At 52.0% G+C, this 18,604-nt stretch overlaps 2 protein-coding genes across 9 annotated transcripts in view; one reads left to right on the forward strand and one right to left on the reverse strand.

Annotated features, from left to right (window-relative positions):
- The window catches only part of ACOT11 (acyl-CoA thioesterase 11), a 91,738-nt gene that overhangs the window by 7,697 nt on the left and 65,437 nt on the right, over nt 1–18,604 (reverse strand). For 2 of the 8 annotated variants that reach the window (XM_031008513.3, XM_031008520.3), the window contains one exon: nt 15,879–18,358. The exons of the other annotated variants lie outside the window; for them this stretch is intronic. In XM_031008513.3, the coding sequence (XP_030864373.1) occupies nt 18,203–18,358 (156 nt within the window). In that variant the 3' untranslated portion in view covers nt 15,879–18,202. Of the gene's footprint in view, nt 1–15,878; nt 18,359–18,604 lie in introns of those variants that run through there. 8 annotated transcript variants of the gene reach the window in all.
- FAM151A (family with sequence similarity 151 member A) lies at nt 3,896–18,130 on the forward strand. Its single transcript, XM_004025850.5, has 8 exons — nt 3,896–4,143; nt 7,280–7,423; nt 11,107–11,259; nt 12,456–12,615; nt 14,609–14,833; nt 15,574–15,713; nt 16,758–16,901; nt 17,374–18,130. The coding sequence occupies exons 1-8, from the start codon at nt 4,026–4,028 to the stop codon at nt 18,045–18,047; spliced, it is 1,758 nt and encodes a 585-aa protein (XP_004025899.4). The 5' UTR covers nt 3,896–4,025; the 3' UTR covers nt 18,048–18,130.

Here is an 18,604-nt window from a genome sequence, read left to right on the forward strand (position 1 = left end):
CTCCTGCCAAAAACCAGAGCCAGATGAAGTCTCTTTCCTCCCAGACATCCTGCAGAGCTCTTTGGAGCCAAGAGAGTGGCGAAGCTCTGTGCCTCAGAGCTCGGCTCACCGGCCTCTTTCCCAGGGAGGACAGGTGACACACGGCCCGCGGAGTCGGAATGACAGGGCATGGGCATCCCTTTCTGCTGCAAACTGACTCTGGCTCCCTTCTGTGAAAAAGGGGCATAAGAATGCCTTCCTCGGCCGGGTACAGTGACTCACACCTGTAATCCCAGCACTTTGGGAGGCTGAGGTGAGTGGATCATTTGAGGTCAGGAGTTCAAGACCAGCCTGGCCAACATGGTGAAACCCCGTCTTTACTAAAAATACAAAAATTAGCTGAGCATGGTGGTGCGCACCTGTAATCCCAGCTACTTGGAGACTGAGACAGGAAAATCACTTGAACCCAGGGGGCAGAGGTCACAGTGAGCCAAGATTGTGCCACTGCACTCCAGCCTGGGCAACAGAGCAAGACTCTGCCTCAAAAATAAATAAATAAATAAATAAATAAATAAAAGAATGCCTCCTTCATAAGAGTGTCACAAACACTAAATAAGCAGCAATTCCAAAATGAGAATGGTTTGTGCAGGGGGTGCCCTCGTGGACCGTAAGAACTAAGTTCTTGATTTTTCTTTCAAAAATAGATTTGTCCAGCATTGCTGTTAAATATTCTTGCCAAAATAAGTGACTGTCCCATTGTAAATGGGTGTGAATAAGAAGGGACAAGTACATGGATAAAATCAGGCAGATAGGCCCACAGTCAGCCTGACCTGCATTTGAACTTAACATAGAGGTGACTTGGGACAAGTCTCGACCTCTCCAAGCCTTGATTTCTTTGCCTGCAACATGGGGACATGAGAGTCATTTGGCAGTGTTGTGTGACAAGTGGATGAAATTAAAATGTGGGACACTTTGTAGGAAATCACAAATAATATTATTAATAAAAGCAGAAAAAATGCAAGCCAGACTAGGTGAGACTTATCAGTATGGGGCTTGGGGACAACCCTGGAGTCATATTGTATGATTCTAGTGGTTTGTTGTTCCTCTAGACTTCTTTTCTTTTCTTTTCTTTTCTTGTCTTTTCTCTTTTTTCTTTTCTTTTCTTTTTTTTGAAACAGGGTCTCACTCTGTCGCTCAGGCTGGTGGTCAATGGTGCAATCTCGGCTCACTGCAACCTCCACCTCCCAAGTTCAAGCGATTCTCCTGCATCAGCCTGTACTGTAATCTCGAGTAGCTGGGATTACAGGCTCATGCCACTATGCCCAGCTAATTTTTGTATTTTAGTAGAAACAGGGTCTCACTATGTTGGCCAAGCTAGTCATAAACTCCTGACCTCAAGTGATCCGCCTGCCTCGGCCTCCCAAAGTGCTGGGATTACAGGTGTGAGCCACCATGCTGGCCTTTTCTTTTCTTTTTTTCTTTCTTTCTTTCTTTTTTTTTTTTTTTTGAGACAGAGTTTCACTCTTGTTGCCCGGGCTGGAGTGCAATGGCGCAATCTCGGCTCACCGCAACCTCTGCCTCCCAGATTCAAGCCATCCTCCTACCTCAGCCTCCCAAGTAGCTGGGATTACAAACATGCGCCACTATGCCCAGCTAATTTTTGTATTTTTTAGTAGAGATGGGGTTTCTCCATGTTGGTCAGGCTGGTCTCGAACTCCCAACCTCAGGTGATCCGCCCACCTCAGCCTCCCAAAGTGCTGGGATTACAGGCGTGAGCCACCGCGCCCAGCTCGGCATTTTCTTTTCTTTTTTATGGCCAACTCTTAAACAGAAATTTCCTCTAGACTTTAACTGTAGAGTAAAGCATATGTGGTTGTTACTCGAGATGTAGCTTCTGTCATTCTGTTAACTTTTTGCGGCTATCATAATATCCCAGTTAACACACCCTTCCATGCCTTATTACAGAAGGGATCTGGGTGAGGCCCAATTAGCATTTGGATTCTGGAGTCCAGAGTGGGTGGCCTGAGAGAGCAGCCCCAATAAGAAAGGGGACTCACAAAAATGTTCCTGCTTGTCTACAGCCCCCTTACTGTCTCCTGAGCAGACCCCAGAGCACTGACCCTGCTCCATTCCAGCCAGCAGCCCTGACACCCCACCAGGGCCTGGCTCCTGGCAGCTGCTGAGTTTGTTGAGTTGATTTGGAGAATGAGCCAGAAGCCCAGACAGACTAGATCTCCCTCTCTCCAGAGGTTCCAAGAACTGAGAATTGAGCCTGGGCTCCAGGGCTGGCTCTGCCTCGGGTGGCCCATCACAGTCTCACATTTCCGGATATACACAGTGGTGGGGAGGGGGTGTTGAATGGGGTCCTGTCCATCTAGCAGCCCACAGCTTGGGTCTCGTTGGATCCCTGTAGGCATACCACACATGCCCCGACCGGCCAACAGAACCTCCCTGTCCTCAAACCTCTCCCTCATTGTCCCCCTTCACCACATCACCTCCCAACCAGCACCCCCAGACTCACCACTCACAATGCCCACCCTTCCCCACATCCTACAGAATAGCACCCCCTGAGCGCCAGGTCCTCCTGCTCCCATCCTCACTTTGTCCCAGTGCCTCTCCCTCCTGTACCTTCAGCCTCTCTGGTCTTTCCTGGCCCCTCTAAACAGGCTCTGATCTGACCTCTGCCCTCCCCACTGATCCAGGGAAACTGTCCTGGCCAGCATCGGGGGCTGTCCTTATTCGGCTCCATCTCCCGGCCTGGCTGACCACTCCTTTCTTCTTGACCTTCCCAATGACACCCCTCACCGCCCTCTGCTGTCCCCTCTCCTCCACTGATGCCTCTTCCTCCAACTCTCCGCCTGTCAGTGGTCCCCAGAAGTCAGCCTCCATCCCTTTCTCTCTTTGCTTTGGCCAGAAAATGATGCTCATGCCCTTGTCTTTGGCCCTGATCTCAGTCCTGAGCCCACAGCCTCTATATCCAGTTCCCTCCTCGGGGAGGCCAAGGCAGGAAAATCAACTCAGGAATGACCCACGACAAGCCCCATGACCAAAATCCCTCCCACCCTGCCCCTCCACCCCTCAGTCCCGGCCATCTGCCCACCTGGGCATCATTCTAGACACCCTTTCACACACACAGTCAAAGCCACCAAGTGCCCTGCTCTGCCTCGGGTGGCCTATCACAGCCTCACATTCCGGATCTCTCTGTGAGCCCCAATGTGTAGACGCTGAAGTCTCCGTGCACGTTACAGGTGATTCTCGGACTCGTTTAAATTCTGGGGTCCTCAGAATAGGGGCAGCCTCTAACTTGCTTCCCATACCAGGGCCCCCAGAACTCCCTCTGCATGAAGTGGTGACTCAGCCCCTTCCCCATGGACTCCCTGCCCCAGAACCGGCCTGCAGTAACCCATGCCAGCATGCCAGGACTATCCATTTCTATCCCAGGTAGATAATCTGTTAACCATAATCTCAGATGAAAGGAAGATTATTGCCCCTTACGCAGATCTAATCTGTCTTTGTCACCACCCTGGCCTGATAATGCAGGATTCCCTGAGGGCAGGGCAGAAAGCCTGGAGTTAGAAAGGGAAAGAACAGAATGTTCGGGATCACCCAGTCTAGTGCCTCCTTTTACACGGAAGGAAATGAAGCCCAGAGAGGGGCAGACACTTGCTCCAGGACTCCAGAAAAGCAACAGGGGCTGGGATTGGTCTCCTGACTCCCAGGCAGGGGCAGACAGCCAGGGGTCGGGGCTCGGTCCAACATTCTCTGCTGCCTCTTACTGTGCTCAAAGGTCATTTTAGGGATGGTAGATATTCTGGTTAGCCTGTTAAGATCCTGGGAGGGTGTGGGGAAGAGGATTGGGGCGGGGAGGGAGGAGGGGCTTCAGGGGTTATCTCCAGAGGGGATATTACAGGGCTGCAGAGCAGACCAGGCCTGGTGGAGAATTAGGTGCTGCTGGGAGCTCCTGCCTCCCACAGGATCCCAGCTGCAGGGAGCCTCAGGGACTCTGGGCCGCACGGAGTTGGGGGCATTCCCCAGAGAGCGTCGCCATGGTCTGCAGGGAGCAGTTATCAAAGAATCAGGTCAAGTGGGTGTTTGCCGGCATTACCTGTGTGTCTGTGGTGGTCATTGCCGCAACAGTCCTTGCCATCACCCTGCGGCAGCCAGGTAGGTGCCTCCCCCCATGTCATCCTGAGTGGCTTCCCTCATCGCTCGCTCCTTATCCCCACTTCCCACTTACAGCTCTGACCAGTCCCTTTTTTTTTTTTTTTTTAGATGGAGTTTTGCTCTTGTTGCCCAGGCTGGAGTACAATGGCACGATTCTCGGCTCACTGCAACCTCCGCCTCCCAGGTTCAAGCAATTCTCCTGCCTCAGCCTCCCGAGTAGCTGGGATTACAGGCACCCGCCACCACGCCCAGCTAATTTTTTGTAATTTTAGTAGAGATGGGGTTTCACCATGTTGGCCAGGCTGGTCTCGAACTCCTGACCTCAGGTGATCCACCCGCCTCAGCCTCTCAAAGTGCTGTGATTACAGGTGTGAGTCATCATGCCTGGCCAACCAGCTCTTCTTGAGCCCTTGTCCCCACCAAGCCTCATTCCCCATCCACAGCTCTTTCTCTCTTCCATCCCCCAAACCTACATGAGTTCATCCCCAGCAGAAAGTCCCGTTGACTTCCCCAGCAGAAAGTCCCGTTAACTATTTTTTTTTTGAGACGGAGTTTTCACTCTTGTCCCCCAGGCTGGAGTGCAATGGTGCAATCTCAACTCACTGCAGCCTCGGCCTCCTGGATCTAAGCGGTTCTCCTGCCTCAGGCCCACAGGTAGCTGGGATCACAGGCGTGTGCAAACCATACCCAGCTAATTTTTTGTGGTTTTTTTTTTTTTGAAACGGAGTCTCTCTCTGTCGCCAGGCTGGAGTGTGATCTTGGCTCACTGCAACCTCCGCCTCCCAGGTTCAAAAGATTCTCCTGCTTCAGCCTCCGGAGTAGCTGGGACTACAGGCGGGCGCCACCACACTCAGCTAATTTTTGTATTTTTAGTACAGACGGGTTTCACGATGTTTGCCAGGATGGTCTTGATCTCTTGACCTCCTGATCTGCCCATCTTGGCCTCCCAAAGTTCTGGGATTACAGGCATGAGCCACCATACCTGGCCTTTTTTTTTTTTTTTTTTTTTTTTTTTGAGACAGAGTCTCACTCTGTCACTCAGCCTAGAGTGCAGTGGCATGATATCAGCTCACTGCAACCTCCACCCCCTGGGTTCAAGCGATTCTTCCACCTCACCCTCCCAAGTAGCTGGGATTACAGGTGGGCATCACCACACCAAACTAATTTTTTTGTATTTTTACTAGAGACGGGGTTTCACCATGTTGGCCAGGATGGTCTTGAACTCCTGACCTCAGGTGATCTGCCCACCTTGGCCTCCCAAAGTGCTGGGATTACAGGCATGAGCCACTGTGCCTGGCCCCCTTTAACTTTTTTTCCTACTTCACTTGCCTGAACACCATCAGATCTTGGCTTTCAGCCCAGACCTTCCTCCTGTGCCCTTCCTGGGAGTCACACAAGCAATCTCAAACTCAGCAGACTAGGCTGAGCTCATCTCTTCCCTCCAACAGCTGCTCGCCCCTGCAGCCTCTCAGTGAAGGGCTCCTCCATTCACACAGGTACCTGGAGTAGCCACCATGCCCCCACCTCATGCCTGTGTTCCTCAGTCCTGAGCCTCAAGGGCTCTGCCTTTCTGCCCTCTGCCCTCCATCCCTCCAGCCCTGCCCTGTGAGAAGCTTCGAAGTCTCCTCCTGGACCCCTCTTACAAGGTCCCTCTGCCTGCTTTTGTCAGCTCATGTTAGCTCTGCAGCCCAGATCTTTCCAAGCAACCCTCGCTCGCTGCCCTCAGCACACACCAACTCCTTTGCTAAAGTTCAAGGCCATTCACAACCTGATCCCAACGTTCTTCCAATCTTTTATCTTTTTTTAAAATTTTATTTATTTATTTATTTATTTTGAGACAGAGTCTTGCTCTGTTGCCCAGGCTGGAGTGCAGTAGCATGGTCTGGGTTCAGTGCACCCTCCACCTCCCAGGTTCAAGCAATTCTTTTGCCTCAGCCTCCCCAGTAGCTGGGATTACAGGCATGGACCACCACGCCCAGCTAATTTTTCTATTTTTAGTAGAGATGGGGTTTCACCATGTTGGCCAGGCTGATCGTGAACTCCTGAACTCAGGTGATCCACCTGCCTCGGTCTCCCAAAGTGCTGGGATTACAGGCGTCAGCCACCGCGCACAGGTTTTTTTTTTTTTTTTTTTTTTTGAGACAGTGTCTCACTGTGTCACCCAGGATGGAGTGCAGTGGCATGATCTCTGGCTCACTGCAACCTCTGTCTCCCAGGTTCAAGTGATTCTCTGCTTTGGCCTCCCCAGTGGTTGGGATTACAGGTGCATGCCACTAAACCCAACTAATTTTTTGTATTTTTAGTAGAGATGGGGTTTCGCCATGTTGCCCAAGCTGGTCTTGAACTCCTGAGCTCAGGCAATCCACCCACCTCGGCCTCCCAAAGTGCTAGGATTACAGGTGTGAGCCACCAAACCCAGCCTTTTTATTTTTTTTGACAGAGTCTCTTTCTGTCATCCAGGCTGGAGTACAGTGGTGCAATCTCGGCTCACTGCAACCTCCACCTCTCGGGTTCAGGTGATTCTCCTGCTTCAGCCTCCCGAGTAGCTGGGATTACAGGCTCCTGCCACCACGTCCATCCAGCTAATTTTTGTATGTGTAGTAGAGACATGGTTTCACCATGTTGGCCAGGCTGGTCTCGAACTCCTGATCTCAGGTGATCCACCCACCTCGGCCTCCCAAAGTGCTGGGATTACAGGCATGAGCCACCATGCCTGGCCCCCTCTTCCAATCTTTCCACATTCCACTTTTATGTTCCATCTCTACCAGGCCAATTGCTCTTCAGGCAACTGCACTCTCCTGAAGCCAAGCCTTTGCTTTCTCTCTGTCTGGAATAACCTATTCTCCCTTTTCTGTGAAATTTACACCCATCCTTCAAGGTCTTCCTTAAGTGTTCCCTTCTCTGTGAACCTGCCCCCCTTTCCTGACTGCCTCAGGCTGGTAATGAGGCTTCCTTGGGCCCCAGGAGCCCATTCATTTCCCTCTGTTGTAGCACCAGTGAGTCTGAGCCTCACTGTCCCTCTGCCAGATGGGGTACTGGACACAGTGGGAGCCCAGGGAGGGTCATGGGATGAACGAACATGAGTCTTGGGCTGGGGCGAGGACAGACGCTAACAGCCCCTTGGGATTCCTTCCAGGCTGTGAGCTGGAGGCCTGCAGCCCTGATGCCGACATGCTGGACTACCTGCTGAGCCTGGGCCAGATCAGCCGGCGAGATGCCTTGGAGGTCACCTGGTACCACGCAGCCAACAGCAAGAAAGCCATGACAGCTGCCCTGAACAGTAAGTCCAGCTGCCAAGACTGAGGCAGACCAGGGCAGTGGATAGAGAAGACAGAGGGAGAGAAGTGAGGATCAGACACTGGTCACTGTGGTGGCATGATGGCTGTTTACATGTCTTTCAGCATGAGGAAATAGGGGCTCAGAGGGGTTAAGTGACCAGCTCAAGGTTGTGCAGCTGACAAACTCTGAGCTTAGATTTAAACCACATGTCTGACTCCAAAGTAATGACTATACTGTCCTCCCTCCCAGCTACCCCTTCCTCGACCTGTCAGGGACCAAACTGTAAGGAAGCCTTTACCTTCAAAGCCTCAAGAAGCCAGAAATCTGCACTTCAAAAATGGTTACAGTAACCAGTTGGCCAAGGCTCACTGGGCGCACATTACACACAGGTTCTCCTGGGACTACCATGCAACCTGTTTCATGGGTAACATTTCACAGGAGAAAAATAGAGGCTCAGAAAAGTTAGGTGACTTAGCCAAGGTTACACTGTCTGAAAGCAGTTAAGCCAACATTGGAGCCCAGAGTGGTCAGCCCCAGAGTGCACGCTCCAAGCCACTGCGTGACGCTTCACCCCCACCCTCTCCTTCAGGGCTATTGGGAAGCTCAGTAGATAATGTTCACGAACATGCTAGTGAACTTTAAAGCAGTAGCTATAAAAGATGAAGGGAACAGTCCTCAAACCCGGGCACGTTTCAGAAGACACAGGCTGCTGGCCCCACCCCCAAGTGATACTGAGGCTGCTGGCCCCAGGACCAACTTTGAGAACCACTGCTCAAGCAAACTCCTTCCATTTCAGACAAGGAAACTGGGGTCTGAGGGCTGGTAGAATGACCGAATCAACCAAAGCAGGGCTCTTTTGAGGTCATTATTAATAATTACGCTGAAGCAACAGAAATAAATCAGACGGCCCCTTACACTAGTTAAGCAATCAACTCCATATAAATAATTAACACTTAGTGAATGCCTAACCAGGGATATTTTATTATTTAATTCTTGCAGATGAGGAAACAGGCACAAAAAGATCAAATAACCTTCCCAAGATCACACAGCTGGAAAGTGTTAGGGTGGGGACTGGAAGCTAGCAGTGTCAATTCACGGTCTGCACACAGCCACCGCGAGCTCCTGCAGATGGGTAAAGCTGGCACAAGGAGGGCTAGTGACTGCATGTCCCCTTCCCTCCCGAATATGGCTTCCTGAGGACCAGGGCTACAGCTGTGGCCACAGGAAACAAATCCTTTCCTCTCATCTCTTTCTCCTCCTTCACTTCCCACCCCCAAGCAAGTCAGCCCCCAGGTTCAGCCTCTGGAAGGCAAGTCACAATTTTTAAGGTGAAAAGAGTTTTTGTTTGTTTGTTTGTTTTGAGACAGGATCTCGCTCTGTTGCCCAGGCTGGAGTGCACTGGTGTGATCTTGGCTCACTGCAACCTCCACCTCCCAGGTTCAAGTGATTCTTCCTGCCTCAGCCTCCCGAGTAGCTGGGATTACAGGAACCCACCATCATGCCTGGCTAATTTTTGTATTTTTAGTAGAGATGGGGTTTCACCATGTTGACCAGGCTAGTCTCGAACTCCTAAACTCAAGAGATCCGCTCGGGCTCCCAAAGTGCTAGGATTACAGGTATGAGCCACCGCACCCGGCTGAGGAAGTGATTTTTTTTAAGCCAACACTAAAGGATGAGCAGGAGGTGCCATAGTAAAGTTGAGAGAAGAGTGTTGCCAGGCAACAGCCCAGAGATGGGGAGGACAAAACAAATTAAAGCCTTGCTACCCAACGTGTGGCCCATGGACCAGCAGCAGGCGCATCCCTGGGGAGTGTGTTAAAAATGCAGAATCTCGGGCCAGGCCTGGTGGCTCATGCCTGTAATTCCAGCAGTTTGGGAGGCTGAAGCGGGTGGATCACCTGAGGTCAGGAGTTCGAGACAAGCCTGACTGATATGGTGAAACCGCGTCTCCACTAAAAGTACAAAAATTAGCCGTGCATGGTGGTGGTGCATACCTGTAGTCCCAGCTACTCAGGAGGCTGAGGCAGGAGAATCGCTTGAACCCAGCAGGCAGAGGTTGCAGTAAGCCGTGATCACGCCACGGCACTCCAGCCTGGGCAACAGAGCGAGACTTCATAAAAAAAAAAAAAAAAAAAAAAAACAGAATCTCAGGCCCTGCCGCAGACCTAGTGATCAGAACACGCATTTTTACAGTTCCTGGGGGATTTGTGTGCATGTTAAAGTTGGAGAAGCTGGGTGCCTGGAACTCAGAGAATGAAGGAGAGTGGAACATGAGATGAAATTGGAAAATCTGGCAGGCCCTGATTGTACAGACCACGAAGACTATGATAAAGAGTTTGGGTTTCATGTTTAGAGCAATGGGTAGGTTTTCTGGCCTTTTTTTTTAACAGAAAGTGACATGATCAGGTACATATTTAGGACACTCACTTTGCTGGCTCTATAGAGAACAGACTTGCAGGGAAGCAGTGCTAGAGGTGAGAAGAATGGTCAGGAGTCAGGGAGAAAGCAGGAGAAAAGGCCCCTTCTCGCATCACTCGTTTGTGATGCTGCAAGGGCCAAAAGCGGCCCCTCTCCCCTCCACTACACTCTTCAAGTGTGAGTGCCCCTTGCATGATTTTCTAGAGACAGCTTCCCATTAGAAAGGTCTGAGCTCCCTACTAGACTGAATTCTTGAAGGCAGGAATCCGAAGATGTCCACCTGATTGAGTTAACTATGTGAAGCTAAAAGATAACTCAGTGTCGGTGATGATGCGGTGAGATGGGCAACCTTGTGCAGGAACAAGAATCAGAACAACTCTTCCGGAAAGCAGTTTGATAAAATGGGCTTTAAAAATGACCCTGTGGGCTGGGCACTGAGACTCACACCTGTAATCTCAACACTTTGAGAGGCCAAAGTGGGAGGATTGCTTGAGCCCAGGAGTTCAAGACCAGACAGGGCAACATAGCAAGACTAATAGCAAAAATCAGAAACTTACCAAAGCATCTCAGGGATGGGGGATGATCAACTACATGGTAGTGAACACCCTCAACCAGGGCTTTTGAAGCTTTTTGTTTTTTTGCCTTGTTTGCTCTAAAGAGATGCATAAAAAAAGATCGTGGAAATGTGTCATAATGTTGAAAAAACATAAAAAATTATAAATGCAGTGGAGTCTCAACTGTGTAAAAACTATGCATAGGGCCGGGCGCGGTGGCTCACGCCTATAATCCCAGCACTTTGGGAGGCTGAGGTGGGCGGATCACTTGAGGTCAGGAGTTCTGAGAGCAGCCTGGCCAATATGGTGAAACCCCGTCTCCACTAAATACAAAAATTAGCTAGGCATGGTGGCACACGCCTGTAAATTCCAGCTACTTGGGAGGCTGAGGCAGAATTTCAAGAATTGCTTGAAACTGGGAGGTGGAGGTTGTAGTGAGCCAAGATCACACCACTGCACTCCAGCCTGGGCGATAGAGCAAGACTCCGTCTCCAGAAGAAAAAAAAAAAAAAAAAAAAAACCCATGCATGGAAGAAAATGGAAGAAAAAATCCATCAGAATGTGAAACTATGATGGAAGTGTGGGTGAATATTTTCCTCTTCCACTTTTCTGTATTTCTCAAATGTTCTGTAATTTGTAATGCTTTTATGATGAGAAAGAAGTTTTCCTTTTTTAAAAAAAGGAACTCACTGAGTTGTTGCCCCTTCCACAGGCAACATCACAGTCCTGGAGGCTGACGTCAATGTAGAAGGGCTCGGCACAGCCAATGAGACAGGAGTTCCCATCATGGCACACCCCCCGGCTATCTACAGTGACAACACACTGGAGCAGTGGCTGGACGCTGTGCTGGGCTCTTCCCAAAAGGGTAAGGGCCTCTCTGGAAACCCTCTCCGGCCCCCAGCCCTCTGGCCCTGGGGCAGCATGTGCAGAGATCCCTCACTGGGAAGCAAGTCCAGCCCTGACATGAGGTGCTCATTGCCTTGGCTTTCTCATCACAATGTTATAGATGCCCAGGCTCAGTGAGGACTAGGCGAGATGGGGAGCATGTCAGTGCAGGTCCTGGTGTTTTCTCCTAGACACACAGGGGAGACAGCCGGCAGTACAGTGTGAACTGCAAAGTGCCACGCATGCTCAGAGTGCTTCCTCCTGTATCCACAGAACTGGACGTAACGTGTTCAAAGCCCAGCCCCACCCTTCCCCTCTGCACCCCTTCACCAGTCACAGTCAGAATCCAGGCGTCACCATAATGCCTCCCTCTCCCTCATCCTCACGGCAACTCAGTTGCTGCATCCACCAATCCTAACCCATAACCCTGCCCCCATCTAGTCGCAGCCACATTGTATCTCTCCAGGACCTCCCTCCTCACTGGCTTCCTGCCCCACATTCAGCCCTTCCAGGCTTCCCTTGACTACCATGACCACACACACACACCTGAGGGATCTTTTCAAAACACTAGTTTTGTCATGCCACGCCTCTCTTTTGACCCTCCGTGGCTCCCCATTGTCCTCAGGAAAAAGTGTGATCTTGGCCTGGCTTTCAACATCCCTCTATATCTTCCTAGCCTCATCTCCTCACCACCCTGAAAAGTACCAAGTCCTTTCTCTGCAGAGATCTCCTCCTCTACTCAAATGCACCTTCTTGGAGGCTGAGTAACCTCCCTACAGGCTCTGGTGGTTTAGGACCCTCCGAGTCTGCCCTGCTCAGGAACCACAGCCCCTTTTCAGCAGAGACTTGATTCCCAGCTGCAGCAGCCACAAGCCCAAGTCCTTACCTGGCCTCTGTTTCCTCCCCGCAGGAGATGGGAACTCCTCTAGAGGCAGGCCCTTCTTCTCTGAGTTAGTTCTGTCTCTTCGAAAGGCCTTCCTCACACCCTGCAGGGATGTGGTGCTGGTCCTTCCGCCCTCCCCTGACTCCACTGTGCACGCACACGCGCGCGTGCACACACACACACACACACACACACCCGCTCTGCTTTCTGCCCAGGGAGTCATGTACTCCTAGTTCCTTCGCCATTTCCCCAAGCCCCGCCATTTCCCCAAGCCCTTGTTCCTTTCCCCACAGGCATCAAACTGGACTTCAAGAACATCAAGGCCGTGGGCCCCTCCCTGGACCTCCTGCGGCGGCTGACAGAGGAAGGCAAAGTCCGGCGGCCCATGTGGATCAACGCTGACATCTTAAAGGGCCCCAACATGCTCATCTCAACTGAGGTCAATGCCACACAGTGAGTGTTCGCCTCTCTGTCCCAGCTGTGTCCAGCCCTCTTCTGTCAACACCTACCACAGGATGGGGATCTTAGGGGACCTCTGAGTTTGTCTCCAATCATACTATATATAGCCTCACCTCTGAGCCTTTGCACATGCTGTTCCCTCTTCCTCCAATGCCTTTCCCCCCTTTTCTGACAAACCACCGGCCAGTCATTATCTCCTAGAAACTTCCGTGACATCTTGGGCCACTGCAGCACTTCCTCTGGGCCCCTCAACCCCTACACTTCCTTCTAACACAGCCCTGACTTCATGGGGCTGTCACTGGGTGTTCACAGATTTGTCACCCCTACTACATTGAACTCCTGGAGAGCAGACAGGGCCAAGTGCCCCCTTGTATTCCCCAGTGACCAGCACAGGATTTGGCCTGCTAGAGAGGTCTAAAACCTTGATTCCTTCCCCAGCTGGAATTCCCCTCATGAATTCCAGCACCGCTGCTCACAGCCCTCACATACAGTAGTTGCACAGTGCTCTACAGTTTACAAAGAGAGAGAATGTCTTTGATCTCATCCTTACCTAGCACTGCCAGGTTAGGGCTTTCTCCCCATATTGCAGATGATAAAGCTGACAATAGTGGAAGCTCAATTTGTTCGAAGTTTATTATGTGTCCCAGAACTGTTTTAAGCACTTGACTTGCAGAACACCGTTTAACTCTTATGAGAATGAGGTAGGTAGTGTTATTTTCATTTTATTAATGCAGGAACTATATTATAGAAGTTAAAAGACCTGCCTAAGTCTGGTAAGTGGCAGAGCAAAGATTCAAACCCAGGCCTTTCTGATTCTAAGCTCCAGGCTCTTTCCCATCCATCTCTTCCTCCATCCATCCAATTTATTATTGTGCTTCTCAAGCTGAGGTGCCTTCCAAAAGTAGCAGTTTGGAAAATGTAATCAATGGCCCAAGATAAATATGACCTGTCTTCTCAGAGTGCTAATTTTACTCAGTAGGGTTTTTTTGGGTGGGCAGTGGGTGGCAACATAATTTGCCTATTAAAATTTGCATCTTTTGAAGAAGAAAAGTACAAAGAAAAAAACTAAAATATTTTCATCAAGGCAAAGTTCAAATAAAATTTTAGGCTGGGCACAGTGGCTCACACCTATAATCCCAGTACTTTGGGAGGCCGAGGTGAGCAGATCCCTTGAGCTCGGGAGTTTGAGACCAGCCTGGGCAACACAGCGAGACCACGTATAGAAAGAAAAGAGAGAAAGATATGAAGGGAAGAAAAGAAGGGAGGGAGGGAGGGAGGAAGGAAAGCAGGAAGACAGGAAAAAAAGTTGTTTTTTTTTTTGAGATGGAGTCTCACTCTGTTGCCCAAGTTGGAATGCAATGGCACGATCTCAGCTCACCACAACCTCCGCCTCCTGGGTTCAAGAGATTTTCCTGCCTCAGCCTCCCAAGTAGCTGGGATTATAGCCATGTGCCACCACGTTCAGCTAATTTTGTATTTTTAGTAGAGACAGGGTTTCTCCATGTTAGTCAGGCTGGTCTCGAACTCCCAACCTCAGGTGATTCACCTGCCTCAGCCTCCCAAAGTGCTGGGATTACAGGTGTGAGCCACCACACCTGACAGGAGGGAGATTTTTAAAGAAAACCTGAGAAACTTCAGAGACTCCCAGCTGGCAGAGCTCAGATTCCCACACGCTGGGGCTCTGAGTCAGTTTCCTGTCTATATGGGGATGTTTAAGAAGCCTGCCCTGCTGGAAGGGATGCTGTCTATGAGGTTGAGTTACCTGCCCAAGACCAGAATCAGGATCTGAACCCAGACTTCCCTGACTCCAAAGTCCACGCCCAATTTATGGGACCTGAAACAAGCCATTCTGTCCTTTGGGACTCTGCTTCTGACCTTATCATAGATCCAATAGGCTCTGCCACTCCCTAGCACTGTGATGAGACCCCAGAGGAGAGGAAGGGGCCGCTGTAGCTCCGTGAGACCAACATCTCTGATTTTTTTGCAGGTTCCTGGCCCTGGTCCAGGAGAAGTATCCCAAGGCTACCCTGTCTCCAGGCTGGACCACCTTCTACGTGTCCACGTCCCCAAACAGGACGTACACCCAAGCCATGGTGGAGAAGATGCACGAGCTGGTGGGAGGGGTGCCCCAGAGGGTCACCTTCCCTGTGCGGTCTTCCATGGTGCGGCCCGCCTGGCCCCACTTCAGCTGGCTGCTGAGCCAATCTGAGAGGTGAAAACCACCAAACCCACCCCCACCCTCCTGGAGGCACTGATGCCCCCAGGAAGATCCCAGAAGCTCATGGCTGGAAGGGTCTTAAAGGTCATTTCGTCCAACCCCTGCCGGTGCTCATGCCCTCTACAGAGTCCCTGCTTTCTGTCTGCATACCTCTGGTGACAGGCTACTCACTACCTCCCGAGAGAGCCCTTTCATTGGTGGGTAATTCTCTGCCCTCTGGAAAATATTTATACCAAGACACAATTTGTCTCCCCACAGCTTCCTCCAATAGGAGCCAGCTGTACCCCTGGGGCTACGCAGATTGTGCCTTCAACCCCTGCCCTAGGATAACCCTATAGGAATTTAGAGACTCCCCTGCCCCCACTATCCCCCCTACCTTCCACAGGACTCCCAAAGCTGCCCCCTCCCCCTCTTGATGCCTGACCCACCCTTCCACACCCTCCCCCATCTGTCCTGCCCCTTTCCTAAGACAGGACTCAGAAATAGACACTGCAAGTGAGGAGGCAGCACAGGCTCCCCCTCCCTCCTGGGCCTCTGCTTTCAGTCATCTTTCCTGAATTCCCTCTGGCTCCTGTCCTTGGGAAGGGGTAGGACTCAGGGAGAAGTGGCAGGTGGGCGACTGGAGGACAGATGCTCTACCCTGGGCCCAGCTGACATCCAGTTCTGAGCACAGGAGTGGGGCTGAGGGTCTTGCTGGGCCCAGACAGGCACCGAGCCAGCTCTCGTGTCCCCAGGTACAGCCTGACGCTGTGGCAGGCTGCCTCGGACCCCATGTCGGTGGAAGATCTGCTCTACGTCCGGGATAACACTGCTGTCCACCAAGTCTACTATGACATCTTTGAGCCTCTCCTGTCACAGTTCAAGCAGCTGGCCTGTAAGGAGAGGAATTGGGAAGGGTGGTGTGGGCTGGATTCTGCATGGAGCAGCACCTGGTGGGCACTGGAGCAGAGCTGGGTGGAAGGGATATCAGAAGGGGGAAGGCCGGGGTGGGACAGGAGGCGGCTGCATTTTGTGTGCCAGGCCCTGGGATGGTATGCTAAGCTTCAAACATCCATTTTATTTTTATTTATTTATTTTTTTGAGATGTAGTCTGACTCTGTCACCCAGGCTGGAGTGCAGCGGCGCAATCTCGGCTCCCTGCAACCTCCGCCTCCTGGGTTCAAGCGATTCTCCTGCGCCACAATGCCCAGCTAATTTTTGTATTTTTAATAGAGATGGGGTTTCACCATGTTGGGCCAGGCTGGTCTCGAACTTCTGCCCTCAAGTGATCCACCCGCCTTGGCCTCCCAAAGTACTGGGATTACAGGCATGAGCCACCTGCCTGACCCACACATTCATTTTATAGAGAAACTGAGGGATTCCATTTTATAGAGAAACAGCAGCTCAAAACAGTTCAGGAATTTATACAGTCACTCAGCTTGTATGTGGCCCAGCAGGTAGGAAACCAGCAAATTCCAAACCCCCCATTATTTCCCTTGGTGCACAGCTCCACTGCTGGTAATGTTTCAGAGGCCTCCACTGTATTCGTGAAGCAGTGATCAGATGCCACCATCCAAACCCCTCATTCCCTTGACCCCAAACCCAGAAGGGCTGCAGTTAAGCCATCTCAAAGGGGCCCCATCAGACTCAGCATTCCTGCCATGGGAGCCACCTAAGCGAGCAGGAAGGATACCAGCTCTGGGGCCAGGCAGACCTGGTCCCATCAGGTTCCACTTCCAGCAACTTTGCTTACTGCTTATAAGACCTTGGGCAAGTCACTTCTTCTAGTCTACAAAGCAAGGAAATGAGAGCTACTTGGCAGGGTGCAATGAGGCTTAGAGAGGATGCCCGTAGAGCTGTGGCCTATGGGACCCTAGCAACCAGGTAAGGTGTTCCGTGAATGGCAGCCACTTCACGTTGGCGATTTGGGTCCCCACAGTGAATGCCACACGGAAACCAATGTACTACACGGGAGGCAGCCTGATCCCTCTTCTCCAGCTGCCCGGGGATGACGGTCTGAATGTGCAGTGGCTAGTTCCTGACGTCCAGGGCAGCGGTAAAACAGCAACAATGACCCTCCCAGGTAAGGTCTACCCTTCAGCCCTGGTGCTCCCAGCTCATCTGCAGGGGTGTCCTTTGCTTGGGGCAGGTACCGTGGGTCTCTGTTGCCATGGCAACACGGGTTTATTTACACCATACCCTGGATGCAAGGTGGGGCAGGGTTGCGGGGAGGGAGAGAGGGAGTACAGTGATGTCAAGAGCACAGGGCTCCTGGCCTTCAGACCAGTCCTCAGTCACATTGCTGCAGGCAAGGCTGGCACCGGCCCCCAGGCTGAGTCATGGGTAAAGCCCAAGAGCTGAAACAAGAGTTTCTCATGCACCAGGCACATTTATAAAGCAACCCATCCACCTGGAGCCCAAAACTGGGTTGACAGATTCCAGAGAGGCAAGGTCCTTGATGACCCCATAACTCCCACTGCCCCTTTAACAAGGGACTCTTAACACCTTATGATAACCCAAATCCTAAACACTGTTGCCTCTGCCGCCTCTTCCAGACACAGAAGGCATGATCCTGCTGAACACTGGCCTCGAGGGAACTGTGGCTGAAAACCCCGTGCCCATTGTTCATACTCCAAGTGGCAGCATCCTGACGCTAGAGTCCTGCCTGCAGCAGCTGGCCACACATTCCGGACACTGGGGCATCCATTTGCAAATAGCAGAGCCCGCAGCCCTCTGGCCATCCCTGGCCTTGCTGGCACGCCTCTCCAGCTTTGGCCTCTTGCATTGGCCTGTGTGGGTTGGGGCCAAAATCTCCCACGGGAGTTTTTCGGTCCCTGGCCATGTGGCTGGCAGAGAGCTGCTTACAGCTGTGGCTGAGGTCTTCCCCCACGTGACTGTGGCACCAGGCTGGCCTGAGGAGGTGCTGGGCAGTGGCTACAGGGAACAGCTGCTCACAGATATGCTAGAGTTGTGCCAGGGGCTCTGGCAACCTGTGTCCTTCCAGATGCAGGCCATGCTGCTGGGCCACAGCACAGCTGGAGCCATAGCCAGGCTGCTGGCATCCTCCCCCCGGGCCACCGTCACAGTGGAGCACAACCCAGCTGGGGGCGACTATGCCTCTGTGAGGACAGCATTGCTGGCAGCTAGGGCTGTGGACAGGACCCGAGTCTACTACAGGCTACCCCAGGGGTACCACAAGGACTTGCTGGCTGATGTTGGCAGAAACTGAGCACCCAGGGGTGGTGGGCCAGCGGACCTCAGGGCGGAGGCTTCCCACGGGGAGGCAGGAAGAAATAAAGGTCTTTGGCTTTCTCCAGGCACTGTATGTGAGTCCTTGGGGACAGGATGGAGTGGGAGTGGGCATGATGTGGCCACTGAGGGCATCTAGAGGGTCTGGAGGCTGGGGGCCAGATCATTCCGGTTGTCCAAGAGAAACTGCTCACAAGCCTTGAAGGTGGTGTAGAACTCAGAGGAGAGGCCGGCCACGTTGGTGGTCACATAGTTGAGAACACCTGGGGTGGCCTGGTTGTAGTAGGATACCTGCAGGGTGGGAAGCCAAGCTCAGGGGGACCGAGCTAGGGGAGGGTCCTGGGAAGGGGTGGGAGCCCAGTGGGCACGAGGCTGGTGGTGAGTCAGCCTTGCTGGCCTTCTGGGAGGGCAGAATATTCAACCCAACTCCCCAGGGTCTTAGATTACACAGTTGCCCGGCATGACCTCCTCCAGCTGATCTCCCCCAACCCTTCCTCGGGCGCTGACAACCCTGGCTTCCCACACCACACACCACAT

The sequence above is a fragment of the Gorilla gorilla genome, chromosome 1, assembly GCF_029281585.2.
Source record: "Gorilla gorilla gorilla isolate KB3781 chromosome 1, NHGRI_mGorGor1-v2.1_pri, whole genome shotgun sequence".
Taxonomy (NCBI): Eukaryota; Metazoa; Chordata; class Mammalia; order Primates; family Hominidae; genus Gorilla; species Gorilla gorilla.

Coding starts and splice junctions, on each gene's coding strand:
- FAM151A (XM_004025850.5), top strand. CDS start 4,026: ATGGTCTGCAGGGAGCAGTTATCAAAGAATCAGGTCAAGTGGGTGTTT. Junction 11,260..12,455: donor GCTGGGCTCTTCCCAAAAGG/GTAAGGGCCTCT, acceptor CTTTCCCCACAG/GCATCAAACTGGACTTCAAG. Junction 14,834..15,573: donor CTGCTGAGCCAATCTGAGAG/GTGAAAACCACC, acceptor TCGTGTCCCCAG/GTACAGCCTGACGCTGTGGC.